General features: G+C 49.6%; 7 protein-coding genes across 7 annotated transcripts; 4 read left to right on the top strand and 3 right to left on the bottom strand.

Moving 5' to 3' along the window:
* Positions 1–326: 326 nt before the first annotated feature.
* Positions 327–725, bottom strand: HO133_004758 (uncharacterized protein; the record flags this gene model as incomplete). Its single annotated transcript, XM_037295672.1, has 1 exon — positions 327–725. One exon carries the CDS (start codon positions 723–725, stop codon positions 327–329), a length of 399 nt encoding a protein of 132 aa, XP_037157673.1.
* Positions 726–1279: 554 nt separating this feature from the next.
* On the bottom strand, positions 1280–2774 carry HO133_004757 (uncharacterized protein; the record flags this gene model as incomplete). The annotated part of the gene is made up of 6 exons (XM_037295671.1): positions 1280–1587; positions 1833–1890; positions 1950–2138; positions 2286–2346; positions 2480–2690; positions 2741–2774. 6 exons carry the CDS (start codon positions 2772–2774, stop codon positions 1280–1282), a joined length of 861 nt encoding a protein of 286 aa, XP_037157672.1.
* A 1010-nt stretch (positions 2775–3784) lies between these two features.
* On the top strand, positions 3785–6758 carry HO133_004756 (uncharacterized protein; the record flags this gene model as incomplete). The annotated part of the gene is made up of 3 exons (XM_037295670.1): positions 3785–3830; positions 3899–4314; positions 4470–6758. 3 exons carry the CDS (start codon positions 3785–3787, stop codon positions 6756–6758), a joined length of 2751 nt encoding a protein of 916 aa, XP_037157671.1.
* A 689-nt stretch (positions 6759–7447) lies between these two features.
* Positions 7448–8405, top strand: HO133_004755 (uncharacterized protein; the record flags this gene model as incomplete). Its single annotated transcript, XM_037295669.1, has 2 exons — positions 7448–7644; positions 7772–8405. 2 exons carry the CDS (start codon positions 7448–7450, stop codon positions 8403–8405), a joined length of 831 nt encoding a protein of 276 aa, XP_037157670.1.
* Positions 8406–9122: 717 nt separating this feature from the next.
* Positions 9123–11538, bottom strand: HO133_004754 (uncharacterized protein; the record flags this gene model as incomplete). The annotated part of the gene is made up of 2 exons (XM_037295668.1): positions 9123–9577; positions 10149–11538. The coding sequence occupies 2 exons, from the start codon at positions 11536–11538 to the stop codon at positions 9123–9125; spliced, it is 1845 nt and encodes a 614-aa protein (XP_037157669.1).
* Positions 11539–12787: 1249 nt separating this feature from the next.
* Positions 12788–15046, top strand: HO133_004753 (uncharacterized protein; the record flags this gene model as incomplete). The annotated part of the gene is made up of 1 exon (XM_037295667.1): positions 12788–15046. The coding sequence occupies one exon, from the start codon at positions 12788–12790 to the stop codon at positions 15044–15046; it is 2259 nt and encodes a 752-aa protein (XP_037157668.1).
* A 2179-nt stretch (positions 15047–17225) lies between these two features.
* Positions 17226–19028, top strand: HO133_004752 (uncharacterized protein; the record flags this gene model as incomplete). The annotated part of the gene is made up of 1 exon (XM_037295666.1): positions 17226–19028. One exon carries the CDS (start codon positions 17226–17228, stop codon positions 19026–19028), a length of 1803 nt encoding a protein of 600 aa, XP_037157667.1.
* Between the last annotated feature and the right edge of the window lie 870 nt (positions 19029–19898).

Here is a 19898-nt window from a genome sequence, read left to right as displayed (position 1 = left end):
CATCTCTCTTTATGCGTTCAATCAAAGCGACTGTCCGAATTGGCAAAGTCTACAACATATGATGGGATGTTTCAGGACGGTGACCACAGAATCTGCCCTGCTCCTAGCATCCCTGCCTACAATGCTCCACTTGAAGTTGGTTTTCCCGCAAAGATCACTAGCTAGCGAACGATAAGGTGCTGTTTTCCCGTATGTTCTACACGTTCCTGTCTCTCACTTGCAATCTTGACTCCTAAGTCATCATCCTGATATGTAAGAGCACAATCAACACCCACACCCTGAACAAAACCATCACTAGCAAACCTCTCATTCCTAATCCCTCTCAATCATTCCCTCGCGTCCTCCTCGCTCTTCCCCGTCTTCTCCACCCAAATCTTCACCAACACCGAATCCACTTCTTCCGCCATCCTTCCATTTCTACAAACATATATTCCCGCCCCTTTACTCCACAGCCCCCTGACACTCTCTCGCTCCTCCCACAGCAAGTGCTGCACATACTTGCAGCCCTCGCTCTCCTCCGGCGATCTAGTAGCTGCCCTTTTGACCTGCACCGCACGTTTCTCTTTCCATTCATTGAACTGGTCCAGGGAAAGAGCGTCTTTTTCCAAGTGGCGACAGCCGATGAATAACAGCGTTGGAGCAACGGTGCGGTCAGCGGAGATGTGTTCCACATACTGTTGAGCAAAGGCGCAGACGGGGGCGAGGCCAGTGCCTGCGCAGATCATGATGAGAGGGATTTTTCGACATCGATGGGTACGTGGAAGGCCTGATGACTTGGGCGCACGGTAACGTAGAACTTGGCGACTGGAGATAGTTCAGAAAGGTATGTTGATGCGGTGCCGAGGTATCGGTGTGAAAGGTTGGAGAGTGAAGGTGAGGTGAGAACGCTGTATGTTAGGGCGCAGGTGTGAGGGGACTGCAGTGGCGATGAATAGATGCACTATTTGGTCGGAGGAAGTTAAGGTAAGTTGGGGACGGCAGATGGTGCTGCTGATGCTTAGCCAGCAGGTCGGAAATGCTGACCCTTTTGTTGCTAATTTCCTCGAGTGTGAGGAATAGAATAGTCCGCTGGGTGCTTTCGTCAGCGGTGCAAGTTGCCAGAATTGCAAGCTATTTCTGCGTAATGGGCTGGTTGAATTCAACGTACGATGAGAGCAGGTTAAAGACGTAAGGGCGCGACCTTGAGCTAGAGCGGCATGTTGACCTTCTCCTACTTCTAGGGTAGAGTCCCAAGCCAGACCAAAGCGCGCCATGATTGATTTGACGAGTATGCTTGGGTTCATTGGTTGTAGGTCATGCTGCTTGGTAGTTGCAATTCTAAATGCCGTTTCTGGGGTACCCCAGGTCCGGTGAGGGGCTTGGTGGATTTGAAAATGGCCTCGGAGACGTCTTGACGAAGGTCGCTGACTCGGTAACTGTCACGAAACTCGACATCCAGACCGTCGCTTTGCGCTGTTATGTCATTTTGGTGGTCGAATGCCATATCGATGCCGGGCCGCATGGAATCTTCTCGCCAGCGATCGAAGTCATCGAAGACGTGGTTACCTGCAACGTCTGATAAGCCTTTCTCGGCAATTCGAGTGGCGCCTTTGTGTAGACCAATCATGGTTTCCACACCCGAAGACCGCATACCTTACTCCTTCGAGCTCGTTTCCCTCAAGACTTCCTAACCATTCAACAAAATGGACTGCGTTGTCCGGTGGCGCTCTTTCGTAGCTCGGGGTTATGATGGCCTTTCGTGACCTTTCCGGTGGCTTCGTCAAGACAAATGACTTATGGAGCATAGGCGGTGCCGGCCGCAGTGCTTGCTAGACTTTGCGCCAGTGACTCACACGTTCCGGCATCCGAGCCGTACAATATCTGCAGTGGATTTTTCTCAGTCTCGGAATCCTAGCGAAGGTTTTCAGTACGGAAGTTCGTGAATATCGAGGCTTAAATGCCAGTTTTACTCCATTGACCTTCTTATCTTTCACATCATGCTTATGTGGCTCTTCATGACCCCAAAGACGTCCTGCCAGTTCAACCGGGTAAAGATGATCACGCAGAGTCGCGTGGAACGAGAAGCCAATCGGGTTGGTAGAAAGCGTCCGTCGATACTTCATGACATACGTAGGGCCAGAGGCCCGAAGGTCAAAGTTCTGCAGTATCATCGCAATAACAGTTTGACCTTCCTGCTAGGCAAAAGCCCTTCCGATGCAGGACACGCATACCATTGCCAAAGGGCCGAAATTGTTAGCAGAGCAAGTTGACTAGCAAAAGAACGTCTCATTGTTGGGGTAGCGAACCTTCCACGATCTCGGCGGCAGCTTCTGAAACGCCTCATCCAACATCTTCTCTGGCTTAACACTTTCCGCATCCACCCATAGACCCCTGGATCTCGATGATTCTTGACGAGATTGGTGTTCAAGGCGTCCCCCTTCCGAATCTTGTACCGATTTTGGCCAATATACATGGGAAAGTCCTCATGTTTGCTGCTCACTGGCTCGAGGCGGATTCCAGGGCTGTGGGCCAGAGCTGGAGCGTCTCTCGCATGCACGCGGCGATGTAAGGGAGCTTGTTCAGGTGATCTATGGTTATGGGACCGGTACCGATGACTTTGTCGACTTCGTTCTGAGCCGCTTTGAGGGCACGGGGCTTCTTCAGAAGCATGATAAACAGAAAGCTGAACATGCCGGAAGTTGTTTCATAGCCTGAGAAAATGTGAACACGTGGAAACAGAAGCCCCAAAAATGTCACATACCAGCAATGAGGAGGGTGATCGCATTCTGCACCATGCTCGATTTGACTCGGTGGGCAGCACTGGTGCCATGAGTAGGAGACTTGCTTAACAATGGCCTTTGGGTGGCTTCAATATGAATCCTTGTTTAATGGCTCGCTGCATTATAAACACGTTGGACTTGAGTAGTACGGGCGAGCTGGTAGAAACTTGGTACTTTACAATCGATGCAGGAGAGCACGAGGGGTAGCATGTGGGTGGGAACCCATTGAGGACGCACTTCATGCGATGTAGTGAGCTTACATCAGCCTTGAGTTGCATACCATAGACTTCACCTCAAACGGTAGCCGCCTAGCATTGGAGGACAATTGACCACTCAACAGAACAGAGCTTAAGGCTTATTGCATGCTACCTTCTACTGTAGTACCCTCCACCTTTGTCTTGCTTGCTGGATCCCTGACCCAAACAATTGATTTTATTTGGGATAATCTGGCCAACGTTCTGAGGTACCAGATGCTTGGCGCTGTACTGAGCTCGCATGACGCCTCTGTCTTTGATGAAACCCTGAAAGCACCCATGAGGACCAAGTCAAACGAATTTCTTAGCAAGCTTACCCATTACTGCGGACGGCTCTAGAATTCAGTGTACACCAATCTAGACATCGCCTCAACCATGGCCCTCGGAACTTGCTGAAAGCAAAGATGAGTGAGACTCAACGAGTGATTCAACTGTCTGAGAGAAGAGATATTGATTCAGAGAGCCGTGATAGTTCATGACATGGAAACCTTCTGGTATGTGATTGAGTGTCTTGCCGGGTCCCTGCAGCACCAGACAAACATCCTGGGAAATGGAAGCTTGTGGAATCTATGAGACTTCTACGCTATGATGTCAGCCAAAGTGACGGGCAGGTGTCAACCGGGAAATATAAACAGAAACCTGCGGGAGTAACGCACGTCTCCCAGTGACAACCCGGTTGTTGTGTCAACGCCATCACAGCTTTAATCTCATTACCATTACAGCCGACTCGCTCAGTCTATAAGCTTCTACAGATGAAAGATCTAGCGCGGAATGGGCAATGTAATGGACGCTGAGGAGGGCGCAGACAATCACAGGAGTAAGTTTCACTACCACTGACGTCTTTCGCAGTAAAACTTGCCTGCGTCTGACACAACAGTGTAATAGGACCAACAATACTTATTATCGCTGAGAACGAACAAAACAATGCCGGAGCTCGCCAGAGTCAAGGCGAAGGCAACCCGTTGTCTAGATTACCCGTATATTCTTTCCATGGAGACAAGGGTGTTATCCAACCACTCAACGCCCCAGCGCGCAACGTAATAGCGCACACGAGGCCAGCTCTGATAAAGCATGCTGTGGCCAGTGCTTTTCGACGCCAGGCGAACAAGAAGGGGCTTTACGCGGATACAGATTGTGTTGTACACTGGAAGCCAAGCGCGATCCCCTTCCACATTGAGTTTGAGATAAACGCGTCAAACAACACTTGTCAACACTTGGCATCTGTCAGGAATATCAAAGCTAAAGATCCAGTCAGTACGCGACCCTACGCTCTTTTGACTGATCTGACGGGAACAGGACCAGTACGCAAAGACCCTTGTTCCACTTGCAAAGATTTTCTTCAGCAAGCCACCTGTAAGTCTATGATGATGAAGCCTGATTGATCGCCAGCTTGGATGTCATCCTTACAACATGTTAGGGAAGCCACCTACCACACTTGCCCTTCACACGGCCCCAGATACAGAGCGACAACCGGTCAAATTGTACTGCCGAAGACAAGCGAACATCCGAAACCATACAGCATGCCTGTCTCATCAAAGACCAACATATCAGCCTGACTGAGATTGACATCAAGACTGCTGAAGCTACGGCTAAAATGGTCAACGCTGGCAAGATCGTTGCCGGCCTTCTTGTCTACTTGACGTCACGTAAGCCCCGCATTGAGGACGTTGTAATGTCAAAAGAGCCTCCGGTGACAGATAATAAGGCCTTTCAGCTCACAGAAAGACCCTTTCCAAATGCCCCGCAGCGGCCAAAGCCACTTGTATATGCAGATGAAATCCAAGGTCTTGGGTCAGTATTGAAGCACAAGCGGGTGGTATCCAACCCGGAGAATGGTATTGATGGGGTGACGTTCATCGAACATTCTACTCTTGGAGAGAACAGCGTACCGGAAGATACGTCGGCCCTGAAGAAAACCCTGCCCGCAGAGCCTGCTGCTGCGATAACGTCCTCGAAGGGAGGGAAAGCGTCCTCATCCAAGAACAATCAATGCGGGAAGCAAATTCGTAACAAGCGAACCAGGCATGAAGCCATTTCCAGTGTGAGCGCCTACCCAACGCAGCGACCTCCCCGCAAGAAATCCGCAAGGAAATCGATTACTACTGAAGATTCTTCAGAGGGGAGAAGGCCTGGTCGTGAAGAGTGTGACCTAAGCCAAGTGTCAGCGACTCGGTCGCTCAATCTAGATAACGGAGAAACCACACCAGAGCAAAATTTGATCGCCAAGGAATTGTCACAGAAGGCCCTTACCTCTCCAGTGTCCGCTTCGAAAGAACACAAGGAGCCCAGAGCTCATACAGCAAAGGAAGTCCTAAATCTAGAACAGATCGCATTAGACGTCATATTTTCCCCAGGCGACATTGTCTGTTGTGAGGATCTGATCACTACCGCAGACAAGCCGATACCCTTCTCTCTAACAACCAAATCGATAGACAACAATGGAAGCGGAGTCCAAGGCCTATTGTGGGCTTATGCCATTGATACAAAGGTTGACGAAACTTTGGAAGAAGCAGGAACATGGCTCTGGAGAAGGCCAAAGACATATATCTGTACTCAACCCTTGTTGCGAATGGAGAAGTTTGGTCATTCTATCCTAGCTTCAGTCGTCATCTCCCACGAGAGAACGGAGAATGATGAGCCAATAATCGAAAATGATGGAAGTGCTGTCCATATTGTGCCTCACGAGCAGTGTTGGGATGATGTCCGATCCCACAAGTCTCACCCCGATTTTCTTGTCCCGGAGAAATTGGTCGAATATCAGGCCAGCGAAGCAGCTGGCTACGACATCTGGCGCCATGACAGAGATCTCCTAGAATGCCGCAAGCCCGACTGCGATGCCATGATTTCGGATTACCACCATTCCGTTGTCGTCTGCCTGGGCTGTGGGCCCAAGAGCATTGTGCGCTATTGTTCCTTACAGCATCAATTGGAAGACATCGAAGGACATTGGGAGGAGTGTGGCACGTGGGAAGGACTCCTACAACGCGTGATTGACCATACTACCGCGCCGAGCAAATTCGCCCGAATGTATCCAGCAATCAAACAGAGGCATGGATCGAAAAATGCCGCTCTGCATCGTCAAATGCTCTATTGCGCGCTTACCTACGGTCATTATACGCTATTCGACTCGGCTTCGAATCGCTCTGAGACCTTGTGCTGGCCAAAGCAAGATCCAAAGTGGCCAGAGATGGACCGACGCGTTGAGCGCCTACTCAACGTCGCCTTTCTCGACAGCTGGAACCACTACGTCTTGGGCTATCTTTACCGCCTGTTGCGTGAACTTTTGCGATCTCGAGGCGAATGGTCCAAACGTACCGAGCGATCCCTGAAGTTACAATTCGAGGCAGAGTTCAGCGATTACAAAGTCAATACAAGATGGCACAACGGCGAGGCTCCTTGCCAGTGTGAATGGTCCGGCAAAATTCTCCCTCGATATGATCACTTGTCAACATGCGGGTATGCCCTAGTAGCGGACGATTATGGTCCAGTCCGGCGTCAGAAATGCATCGAAACAACGGTTGAAGACTATGAAGAGAGATTCTGGATATTGAGGGCATGGCGGCAGCAACATCCAACGCAGAACAATTGGCGCTTCAGGGCTGCTGGGCATGGCTTCAGAGCTATGGTACCTGATGAGGAATGTTATGACTTAGGTCCAGGTTGGACTGGGTGGGGAGGCGAAATGGACAATATCTGTGCGGATCAAGAGGATCACGGAGAGAAGCGCAGTATGCGGTCAGCTTGAAAGGGTTTATTCCTCTCTATTGGACATCATTGTACGTTGGGTGAGGTATAGCTTGGACAAGTCATCTTGAGAGGCAGATTCAATCGTAATACCATGGGCATGATCCTGCTCTGCAAATCCGTGTCTTTTTACTTAGTTTCATGAGGAAACGCACAATACTAGGAAATGCGGAATTTTTAAATCCGATAAATCCGACATAGCTGGCTACCACTATCATAGCTACCACTACCACTTATTCAAATGGCTACTGCACCTCCTACGTCCGGCCCACTAAGATCACTATCGTCCGCTTCACTGGGGGCTTCGTCGTAGTCTTTACTGTAATTTCTTCGCAGTAATATACCTAGTAAGGTGGAAGAGGTACGATTTTTACGCTTTGATAGACCGATAAGGCCTAAAAAATAATGATTTGGATTCCTCGATATAGAAGCCTTGATAGCAAAAAAGAACCAGAGTTATTGATCCCTATTATGCGGAGTTGCTATAGAATTTTGGTGAGAAGTAGGCATTTGAGTGTTGGATCGGACTTATCGGATTTAAGATTCCGCATTTCCTAGTATTGTGCGTTTCCTCATGAAACTAAGAGTATCTCCTATCTCCGGCCTCTGCCCAAAAGCCCCGCTTCAACATCCCTCCGCCCCCATTATTGATCAAGACAGGCCTCGCCATCGCGACTGACAGCCAACATGATGGCTACAGCAGAAGAGACCCATAGCCATGATGGCCTACCTCCCCATCCCCACTCTCACTCCCACGAATTCAACGCCGCCGAACACGGCCACTCACACGAGATACTCGACGGCCCCGGCTCCTACACACAGCGAGCGATGCCGATAATATCCGGGCGAGATTGGAGCGAGCGAGCCTTCACGGTGGGAATCGGTGGGTAAGCTCTCACGCCACGCCTTCACCCACACACAGACATCCTCCCCTGCAGCCACCATCGCACGGAGCACGAGTGGGAGAGAGAGAAAATCCACGCCTGCTGACATGGACGCCCTCCTGCGCAAAAGCCCCGTCGGCTCCGGCAAAACCGCCCTGATGCTCGCCCTCTGCCTCGCCCTGCGCGACCCCTACAGCATCGCCGCCGTCACCAACGACATCTTCACGCGCGAGGACGCCGAGTTCCTCACCCGGCACGCCGCCCTCCCGGCCGCGCGCATCCAGGCCATCGAGACCGGCGGCTGCCCCCACGCCGCCGTGCGCGAAGACATCAGCGCGAACCTGCACGCGCTGCAGTCCCTGCACGGCCGGTTCGCCACGGATCTGCTGCTGATTGAGAGCGGGGGCGACAATCTGGCGGCGAATTACAGCCGGGAGTTGGCGGATTTCATCATCTATGTCATTGACGTGGCGGGGGGGGATAAGGTGCCGAGGAAGGGGGGGCCGGGGATCACGGGGAGTGACTTGTTGGTTGTGAACAAGGTTGATTTGGCGGAGGCGGTGGGGGCGGATATGAAGGTTATGGAGAGGGATGCTGGGAGGATGAGGGATGGGGGCCCGACGATTTTTGCGGTTGTGAAACATGGGAAGGGAGTGAAGGATATCGTGGGGTTGGTTTTGAGTGCGTGGAAAGGGAGCGGGGCGTATGAGGTCAGCATGGAGCGGTGGAAGAGGGAGGGGAAGAAAGGAAGTGGGGATGTCTGAAGACGCCGGGATGGCAGGGTTAGCTAGAGAGATGCAAAAAGATTCCACTTTTGTGAGAGCAATTCTTTGATCAAATCAAGGGCTACGAGTTCAATCTAGTTAGGAGCTATTCGAGGCATCATATCCAGGAAAGAGTACCATCTGGATCAAACCAGGGCTCCGAGATCATTGTTGGGAGTAAAACCATAGCTCATATCCAGGAAAGAGTAGCTTTCAGGTCAATCCTACCTTTCGAAAGAGATCAGTCGGGAATACTTGGAGTGATTGCAACTGGAAGAGAGTAGTTATTTCATTACACTAAGACTCTGATCCTTGTCCATTGGGTGTGATTTCAAAGACTACTTACTTATAGCGTGAGTATTTGCTGTCCGAAGCAACAAGGAAAATCTCGTCTCGCCTCTCAATTATATGGATATGTGGTGCCAAATAAGAACAGGACATGACCGCAACGAGAAGGAAAAACCGACCCCATCTGCTGAAGAGAATCAGCGACTGAAGGAGGTAAATGCTTTTCTCGAAGCGAGAAGGAGAGCATAAGCCAGGCTCTGCACTATTTTCGAGAAGACCGAAGCCTTCGATATGAGCAGTATCCTGCAAATCGATATGAGTGGACTCATCTCTGTGCTCAATGTTCATGCTAAGTCACAGGTATGAGAGAGGAGCAGAAACTCTCACCATGGCTAGAGGCATGCTGCTAGGTTTTGGAAGTCTACCACATCAGGAGATCTGCTCTATATCACCGCCGCTACTCTCTACATCAGTCTGCACGAACGGGCAGGTCTCCTTCGTCGGCTGCTCCAACTTCAGTTCTCCTTCAACAACACTGGGCTGTCTTGGTGTATCTTCCCCTGAGTCTCTTTCCACGACACGGGGTTGCCTTGGTGTGTCTTCCCCTGAGTCTCCAGAGCGCGGGTCGGTGTTGCTGGGTCCAGCTGTTGGCTCGCCTTCATGAATCGGAGCTGTCTTTGGGCCCAGACATTTGACGTCGACCTGCAACAACTCGATTGCGCACCCGGCCGGCACCAGCGCTGCGTAAATATCTTTAGCAGGGACAGGCTTAGTGTCGTGCAGGTCCCAGAGCACGACGTTACATTCGTCTCTTGCCCGGACGCTGGAGAAGGTGCTTTTCCAAGTGGGCGGCTTGAACGATACCACTTGGGGGTAGCCCTCGGCTTTCAGATTGGTGAGTTTATGTTACTCCCATTCTTTGTCTAGAACTAAAAATGAAATGTACTCTGATGTCAACTTCCATGCGCCGGGGATGCCATACCCATGCCGAATCGACGCGTTGAGCCAGTTGCCATTTACAGCGCAAGAATCACTGACCTTCGCCTGAACGAATTCCTTCAATTGAGTCTCGTTGTTGGCTAAACAATTTGTAATCTTTTCATAGTATGTTGTGGCCATGTTCAATCCGCCTTGGTTTCAAACTGCTAGTTTGGAGGTAAAGAAGTCCCTTTACCTGGTCGTGCTTTTGAAACTCCACCATAAGATAGTGAATGTGAGCATTGTCGTAGAGATAAAGACCTGTTCCGAGGTTTTCGTGGGCGGGTGTTTGAGGTTGTTTAATTGGTTGCTCCTATTAGGAATTCACGATGGAGGGTCGCTGGGTCGCTGGGGAGTTCGCCCGAGGGGTTTCTCAGGCATCAAGACAAGATTCTTCCACTGTGTAAGTACTTGACCTAAATATTGCCATCAAGCTCTGGATCTTGCATCAAGAGCTAGCATAGTACGTCCACACACTTCCAAGTCCGAATAAAAAGTATTTGTCGCTGACCCCAGCTGCTTTCAAGGCGTCGTAGATGTGCTTGTTTTTCTGTTTTGCTGCAACGATAATCGCGGTGTCCGAGTTGTCATCGGTGGCGCCGAGATCAGCCCCATTTTTGATCAGTCGTTGTAGAAAGTCAATGTCGCCATAGCTAGCGGCGCAGACGACGAGTGGAGGATGCGGAAATGCAGGACGACGAATGTTGGGATCTAAGCCAAAATCTAATAGTAAGTTGAGGACTTCGCCATCACGCTTAGTCCACTGCTGAGGGTACGCATGTAAACTTGCTATCCATGCGATGATCGGCTGCTGGCTTGTTTCTCTCAAAGAGCCAACATTCTGCAGAATGAGTTCGAGCATCTTCGGAGTGCTAACATGCAAGGCTGCCTCTATATTTGGCTTCGCGCCAGCTTTCAAGAGTTGAGCCGCTAGGCGTTCGCTGCCAGCTGCCTGTCGTTGAACAGCAACGTCGAGCATAGTAGATGTCTTGTTTGGTCCAAGACGCAAGTTGGGATCGAGGCCATGGCCTAACAAAAAGCGCAACACTGAGCAGTCGCGGGTACTCCATTTATCGCCATGGACTGGAAGACTCGCAGCCCAATTTCGCATGATTTGTCTATGCTCCTCAGTGACGGGATTCAGCGCGCTCATAATTTGCGCTACGTTCTCAAGCTGGCCATGAGCAACAGTCACCTTAAAGAGAGGTTGGCCTTTGCCGTCGATGGCATTGACATCGGCACCGGCTGCTAAAAGGGCTGCAACAACCAAGCTGGCCTGAGAATGCTGACATCGCAGAGCTAACGCCAGTGGAGTATCGCCGTTGTCATCCATACAGTGGACACTTGCCCCCCGTTCAAGAGCTAAGTTGACACCGTTGAGGTTTCCTTTGGCAGCTTCCTGTAGCATAAATGTCTGTCCAAATGATCCGATGCGTTGCTCGATGCTTGCACCAGCATCTAAGATTTGGCGAACCTGATCGAGACTTCCCGACGTACCCAACTCTGCGAGGGCAGTACTGGGGCCTCCAAGCAGGCAGATGGCAGACGGCATGTCCCCTACATGCAGGGACCACTCCAAGGGAGTCCGGCTGTTCAAGGGTGGAGGCTTTTTGTTTGTCCCAGTAAAGAGACGTTTGCGATTGAGCCCATGGGATTTGACTTTTTCCATAGCAGCTTCATAGAGTTGGAGCGCTGAATCTAAATCTCGCCTTTGCTGCATGTCTGCGGCTGAAGCCAAAAGCTGGAGTATGCCATCTTCAAGATGTTCCTTTTTGACTGGTATAATACGTGATGGACCATCGGGTTGCTTTTCATCGCCTAAGTGGATCTGACCCTTCTGCCTCGAGGACCAGCTTGTCCTGTTCATGTTGTTTTTGGCTTGTGGCAGACCAAACTGACAGAAGAAATTTGTTACTGATGACGAACTAACTGTCTAGCGGCGACTAGGAACCATGTGGTACTGTTCGCTCATCTCAAGATATCTATACTGGTACAGAAGCTCGGTGAGTATCAGAATTGCTCTGGTACGAGTAGCATAGCCCCACCTCAGCAAGTCAAGTCCAGGATCAGGATTTACTTTCTCTGTCACTCGCCAACTTTTTCGGCTTCGTGAGGCCAGACGTCTGACTTGACGAAGTCATACACTGCTTCATGAAGTAGTACCACTTTACCAGATCAGCGAGTAGGAGGAACGCCATCCATGATCTTCTACTAGCGTAGCGCCTAGCTCTATATAAGGTAAGCTCATAACCTTAAAAATACCCAATGAGAATGGGATCGCAACGTGGCGCCCCATAGGTAAGGAGAAGAAGCCTACCATCCTCCATCCTTTGGCGAGGCTGAGTATCACCGTTTCACTCAGACATGTTGTGTTGTCCTTTTGTGATCAGCCAGGCAGTTGCGTTTACCTACATGAATATGGAGACTGCTTCAAAAATGATAGGGTCCTGTACTCTAACCCCTTCAATAACGCCTGCAGCGGGATCCCGTCTTCCGTCAAGTTCGCAGCGGCCAAGGAGGAATCGCAGGGTCAAAGGCAGAGAGCTGGGCAGGGAGACTATGCGTCACTTGATGGACTTTGTCTATTGTCAAACATGTTTGCGCCAGCATTCTGAGTCTTTGACAGAAATACTTGGGCGACTGGAGACTATTGTTTGGGGTATTCGTTTCGGCGCTTACCACGAGTCGCTCTCAGCCAATACCATGGGGCAAGACGATAACATCAGAGAACAGATTCACAATGACTTCCTGAAACATTTGATTTGCGAGTTTCACATTCACTTGAATCTCTATGGCTTCCTGGTGGATCTTGGGCTCTTTACTTCACTGCGAGTGTTGCTATTATTGTCACTCATTGCGATTATCCACTCGAATCATTGTTCAAAACACTTCCTTTGTCCACCTTTTTTGTTCTTTTCACTATTCGACCTCGTCTATAGACCGCATGAATTGATCATTTCTTAATTGTTCTTTGCCTTTCTTTTCCATTCCACTCACAACTTCATCATACATTCGTTCCATAATACCAGCTGCGCTGTAGCCATACATATCTTAGACCTACACTAATTTCTTCCGCTGGACGGACCCCAGAAAATCTATCCGACATCATCACCAGCATGTCTTTCACAGGGAATCAGCACCCTTCCGATTTTCCCGCTGTGCCTCCATCTCTTTCCGCTGGCGATCATGGCATGCAAGATCATTACGCCGCTCAAGATACACAACGAAGTACACCACACACAGTATCCAACATCACCCCCTACCTCGGACTCCGTGCTCGATTATCCCAAGTATGGATCAACAGATGGACCATTCTTTTACTTCTCGTACTCGTTAGGCTGCTCATCGCCATCGCAGGTCTGCACAACGATCTCGGGTCGGCCAAGACTGAAGCAATGTCGGCATGCACTGGAGTCGAATCTATAGGCAGTGCCATGGCCTCCATGCCTCACTACCTAGCCGCGGGTGTTAATGATTTGGCTGGTACTGGCATCGAGAAGGCCGTTGACGGCCTGATGTCCATGCTCCTCCTTACTGTCACCGGCATTGAAGAAATAGTTGTATTTGTCATCAACATGATGACTTCGACCTATATGTGTCTAATCACTCTTGTCGTCGCTGGAAGTCTGCACGTGGCGTTGCAAGTTGCCGAAGATGTTAGCAACTTTCTCAACTCAACCCTCAAGGACATTGGAAATGATTTATCGTCAGACATTGGCAGCTTCCAAAATGACCTGAATAAGTTTACACATGGGGTCAGCGGCAGTCTTGCAAAGCTCGGTATCTCTACACCGCCGACACTCAACGTTACCGGGTCCTTGGACAAGCTCAACAACCTTCAACTTCCTGCCACCCTGGATGAGGGCTTGACCAAGCTGAACAATTCCATACCCACTTTCCAGGATGTGCAGAATTTCACTGACAACCTCATTCGCTTACCGTTCGATGATCTCAAGACCGTTCTTAATGGAAGTCTGCATTTCACTTTCGATCGTTCCCTACTTCCAGTGCCGCAGAAAGAACAGCTGACGTTCTGTTCTGGCAACAATGGCATTTCCGATTTCTTTGGCGACTTGGTGGATATTGTGAATCTTGTTCGCCGGATCTTCATTGCGGTCTTGATAATTCTTGCCATTCTGGTCTGCGTTCCCATGGCTTACCAGGAAATTCGAAGATGGAACACCATGAAGAAGCGATCCGAGCTTGTAGCTGACAAGTCTATCGACCCCCTGGATGTGATGTACATTGCGTCTCGACCGTACACGGCCTCTGCTGGTATCAAAGCCGCGACGCCCTTCGGGTCCACAAAGAAACAGATTCTCACTCGCTGGGTTATTGCCTATGCCACATCCCCTCCGGCACTCCTTGTGCTCGCGCTCGGTATCACCGGTCTCCTTTCCTGCCTTTGCCAATATGCTCTACTCAAAGCTGTGATGAGAGAAGTTCCTGCTCTCGCCAACGAAGTTGGTCAATTTGCTGGCTTGGTTGTTGACAAGCTCGAAAACGCCTCTGAAGCTTGGGCCAATGGCACCAACGATGCGATCATGGGCGTAAACAACGACATCAATCACAAGGTCTTTGGCTGGGTCAATGTCACCACTGGCGCCATCAATAACACTCTCAACATGTTCGTCAGCGATACCATTGGCGTTCTTAACAAAACCTTTGGTGGGACAGTACTCTATGGCCCGGTCACAGGCATTTTCGAGTGTCTGGTTGGTCTAAAAGTCGCCGGTGTCCAAAAAGGTCTCGACTGGGTTTCTGACAACGCAAATGTGAATTTCCCCACAATACCAAACAATACGTTCTCTCTTGGCGCCGCAGCCAGCACTGCTGACCCAAGCTCATCAAATGCGAGCGAGAGCTTCCTAGCGTCCCCTGGCAGCCAGACCACCAACGATATCGAAGGCGCTGTTCTGAAGGTGACGAATCATCTTGCCAACGGCATCAGGACCGAAGCACTCATTTCAACCTCGGTCCTGCTCATCTGGGTCATCAACCTGCTCCTCGGCATCGTGCGTGCTCTATACTTAGGGTTCAGACGCGAGAGGGGTCGCGCTGTTGGTGGACCGTCATACGCCGGTGATATACCCATGGAAGAGCAGCCTAGAGGCCGTGATTACAGCACTGCTGGGCCAACTGAGCCTGCACCTGCATACGAGCCTCCAAGTTCAAATACCGCTGGAAGAACGAGGCCTTTCCAGAGCTTCGGCGTTCCGATGGGACAGAGTGCGCCTACGAGTCGAGGGGAGGACCCTACGAACGAAGAACAGTGGCAAGACGAAAAGCTGGGCTTCGCAGGGCTAAGGGAGCCGGCAAGGGCATCGCTGTCGCCAGGGCATTTGAGTCAATATGGCAGGGTAGAAAAATCATGAGAGGATTGGCTACCTCTAATCGATACGTTCATGCATGTTTTACGAAATCTAAAAGTCCTCAAGGGAGCGGGTCATCCGAAATACTGTATCTGACGCTATGCATCATTCTGTGTATCTTTTCGAGCATAGACTGTCTTGAGGCTAGTACTCGACAGTCTTTTAGGTAATCTTCCCAACCTCTAGGTTCCATGGTGGAACTGATTGCAGGAGCTCCAACCCGCTCCATCTTGGTTTTAGGCTCGGCCTTATGTGTCGGAGACTGAGGTGTCAAAAAGGTTTCCTTCTTGGAGTTCGGGTGGAAAGGAAAGATGCTGGTACCCACCTGGCCCCTTTGAATGATCTTGGTCGAACGACATAAGCATGAGTGGCTCTACTTCGACAACACTGGAAGCAAGGCACCGGGATTGGACGCACGCTGTCTAGCTGCAGCCATCTATGTCGACATCAGCTTTCCCTGCAACACTGAAGCCATGCATGCACGAATGATCGAAATACTCACTACGGGCCTCACCGGACGCATACCTTCACTCAATTCACCATAATAGTCTTCTCCGCTGACCTACCGGAAGATTCGCTGCTGCTATCCATTTTACTCCCTACGTTCCTTGGATGGTCTTGTGGCGAGACGGAACGCGCGCGATGGAAGGTCAAGCATGCTGGAGCAAGAGGAATGGGGTTCATCATGGCTATCCGCGTGGACGTACGTAAATAGCTAGAAGAAAGCAGAATGGATCCTTGTACCGCACTTGATGTCTTCATCTTACGTGATCAAAATGATACTCCTAATTACAGGAAATGTCTGCTGTCCTTCTGGTGCTTCTGTCCACTTCGTTCTATCCCAGTTCAGGTCCTTAGCGGGTTCCTTTTAAACCTCAGCCAACGCTAGTGTACGATACCGGAGAGTCATTAGGCCGGTACTACCACATTCCCCTGATTAGTAAGAAATTCCCATAAAAAGTAGAAGGCGGATCCTACCTTCCTACTATATCCTCCCTATACCTCGCTATCGCCCTCCTATACCTCCTAGACTTCGCTTCATTAAATCTTCGCGTAACCTCCTCTTATATAATCTTAATATCGTTCTCTCTTCGTATTTATTAATCCTCTTAATATAAGAACTTCGAGGATACTTAGAAGGAGTTAGATTAGTACGATAATAATCCGAAGGGCATTAATCGAGACCGTAAGTTTTCAGATAACGATTTTCTACTTCTAATATAGAAAGAGGATAATAATAATAGCGACGGCGAATAAAGTAAGGCTACGTATTCTAACGCGTCTAGATTATCGTTATCGAAATTTATTATCTCTTTCTTCTCTTTCTTCTTAAAATATAAAATCGAGATCTTTTTAGACGCGTTAATAGATTAAAAAGATTCTCGTAAAGGGATTAAGCGAAGAAAGGCGCGTGCTAAAGTAGTCGTCTCTTATTTAAGATTAATAATTATAGTCTTACTATTAAATATTAAGATAATTCGTTAATAAGGAATTTAATTAGTTTTAAAGAATCTTATTAATATTAACTATAATGTGTCTAAATTGTAGATATCTATTACTCTATAAAGATTTTAATAGATAGCGAGAATAAAGGCTAGATAGCTAGCTAAATCTCTAATAAAATCTCTATAAAGCGACGGCGAGATAGATTTCGTTTTAAGACGCTAGAAATATTAGGATAATAGTAGCGATAATCTTCTTATTAGATTTCGTCTTAATAGCCTCGAGATACCGTAACGATGACGACGTCTTCCCACTCAAATTTCGCCTAGTCTTATTAAAAACGAGCCCTATAAGAGGCGATAGCGAGATCTCTCATTATAACGCAAACTTCGCTACACCTCCTATATAAATTTCGCTTTAATCGATAAAAATGCCAGCGGGTATAATTAAGAGGTCTTCGGCGATAGCGATAGCGATAGTAAGGTATCAGTATCGTCGCGCCTTATTTTGATGTGACTATTATATAAATCTGGCTCAGCCACCTTGTAAGTACGCTAATGGTATTTTTCTTAGTATTGATTGAGGTATAAAAGCTACCCCTTAGCGCCGAATCGGACTCAGCCCTATCGAAAGCGAAGACCGCGAGATGACGAATCCTCAATCCATCACGTCTATTGGCAGAATAATTCATTCGCTGGGGAGTGGGCGAGGCTGTCATTCCAATGTAACTCGGAAGACAATGGTGCCTCTGTATCCCCCAAAGAAGAGGCTTGCGCCCTCCAGATACCGTAAACCATCTTTATCCGCGGCATATCCCAGGCCGAAGCCTCCACCTCAGAGAACGCTGCTCTACACCATCATCGCTGCATCTGTCTTCGTAGCCATTCTCTTCTTCGCCTCGCCCGCCGTACCAGTGGTACAGGACCTTCGCCTCTTCCACCACACACCCATACACAAGCCTCCGGCGCAGAAGAACAGTACCAGTGGAGATGCAAAGTGGTACAGTGACTGGAAATGGCTTCACCCATTCTCATATTCGATTACACAGGACGAAGACAGGTCAGTGCTACCGCCATTGTTGACAAGACCGCCAATCTACACATTTTACGACGACCTAGCGGAGAAAGACGAGAAGATCAAGGCCGTGGAGAACAAGCTCCTTCTGCTATGGAGGAGAGCATGGTGGGCTCAGGGGCTCAGGCCGGTCATATTGGGCAGGTCAGAGGCGATGATGAACCCGCTGTATGAGGCAATTCAGATGCACAAGCTGCAGCCGCAAATGGAGGCTGAGATCGTGAGATGGTCGGCTTGGGGCCAGATGGGAACAGGCATACTTGCAAACTGGCTGGCTCTTCCTATGGGTCCTCACGATGACCATCTGCTGTCACATTTCAGACGAGGCCAATACTCAAAGCTGACGCGGTACGAAGGCCTAGGGGCTGGTCTTTACTCCGGAGAGAAGAATGCCATCAACGCTGCTATCTCAGAGACGCTGAAATCTCCTGAGCTGGAAAAGTCGACATCAATCTTCGACGTTGTGAAGCACGAGACCATACATGTTGATCCCAAGCCAGATGCTATCGCCTTCTACTCTGCCAACACGAATGCCGAACATTACAAATCCATCACAACCACACTCGCCGAGAACAAGGCCGACGGCCTGCGCGATCTTGCACAGCTAATCACCTCGCATCTTCACCTCACCTTTCTCAATACCTTTACCGACGGTTTCGTGGTCTTGACACCACATTCAGAAAACACCCATCTACTCACCGAGTACGCCCTCGCCCTTGCGGACGCTCTAAGATCTTGTCCGGCCTCCCCTGTACCATCATCCTGCCCTCCGAATAATCTAAGCTGCACGCCATGCTCCTCAATATCTCCACCTCCAGTCAAGAAACCGGAGTGTTATACCAACAGCTCAACTATCTACACCATCGGTACCATCCCCCACCCTCTCACTCTTGCCTCTCTCCTCTCCGGCAAAAAAGATATCACGACGCGACACATTCGGCGCGAAACAGAGCGCGATCGCTGGCTCGGCGCTGTTACGGAGGAAACACTTGGAAGAAACATTGGGGGTCCATCACGTATCGTCAACTTCAAAGAGATTGTGGCGAGTGACTGGGGTGTCGCGCGCGGCTTATGGATGACGGAAGATCCGTCACCCGAGCACAAAGACTTGGAGTATCATTTTGGCTTCGAACTCGCGAAATTCAATGTGACTGGTCCGGAAACCGAGACTCTACCATTATCCAAAAAGGAAAAGAAACAAGTGGATAGAGCTTATGCCATGCAAAAGATGTTGCTTGCGAACTCGAAAGACTTGATAAAGCAGAAGAAGGCAAAGGACGAGAAGCCGGGAGTGAAAGAGATGGTGGAGGCGTGGAATATGGCGGATACGGAGGCGTGGAGGTTTGTGAGGGCGTTTGGGGCGAGGGAGAAAGTGGAGAGGACACAGTGGGAGGAGGAAGAGAGGGCGTTTGCTGGTGGAGAGGAAGGGAGGCCTGAGGGTTGGGGAAGGTGGTTTGATCGGAGGTAGTCCGCCTGTAAGTCTGCGAATCCTGGCATCGCTCATGTCCCCCAATAATTAATCGTCTATCCCACTTAGCGGCCAAGGTGACACAACCCATTTCATTTTCTTGTACATACTTGTTCGCTGTTCAATAATTTTTATTTTGACACCGATTTTTATCTATATTTCCCACAGTTGCGTTCGCAAAATATACTCCGTCAGGTTGACTGTCGAGCACTTTTTTATTTGGATTGACCATGCATTGCCGGCTTTTGCCTTCCTTGTATATCGCACACGGGTGATAGGCGGTCATGATTAGTGTGGCTTGGAATTTTGGGATGCTGCGTGCCGCACGGCAGCGCGCCTTAAATCAAGCCAATCGATACCCAGCATCCACCATTCTCTTCTATTCATTTTTTTCCAAGTCTCAGCCCCCAACGACATGAAATCTCACGTTGGGCGGACGTTTGTTTCTGAAACAGTCCCTACCCATGTCACTAGCGTCTGATCGGCGAATCCCAGCTGCTGTGCTCAGACCATGATCACCCCTCAGCTCTGTTGTTGGAGGTATCTAGTTCGTATTAGGTTCGATCCCTGTGTTGCGGTGCTTCTTATTTTCTGACAGCTCAGGTTTAAAGTTCTTAACCGGAAACAGCCGTTAGTTCGAATTCCGTGCGATGCATTGATTTGCAAAGCGAAATGTTCATTGGTTGGCTTACCGTCCCGGGGGGGACGCCTGTTGGTTGTGGTCGTGTTGTTGGACGTATTTAGTTCGTATTAGGTTGGATTCCTAATGGCGCTGGTACAATGGTGTTGCGGTGCTTCTTATTTTCTGGCAGAGCTCAGCATTCGCCGCAACACAACATAATCGCACATGCATGACTTCTCATACTCATT

The sequence above is a fragment of the Letharia lupina genome, assembly GCF_014066315.1.
Source record: "Letharia lupina isolate WasteWater1 chromosome Unknown contig_2, whole genome shotgun sequence".
NCBI lineage: Eukaryota > Fungi > Ascomycota > Lecanoromycetes > Lecanorales > Parmeliaceae > Letharia > Letharia lupina.
The sequence above is the reverse complement of the archived record's forward strand: the minus strand, read 5'-3'. Positions and strand labels throughout refer to the sequence as shown.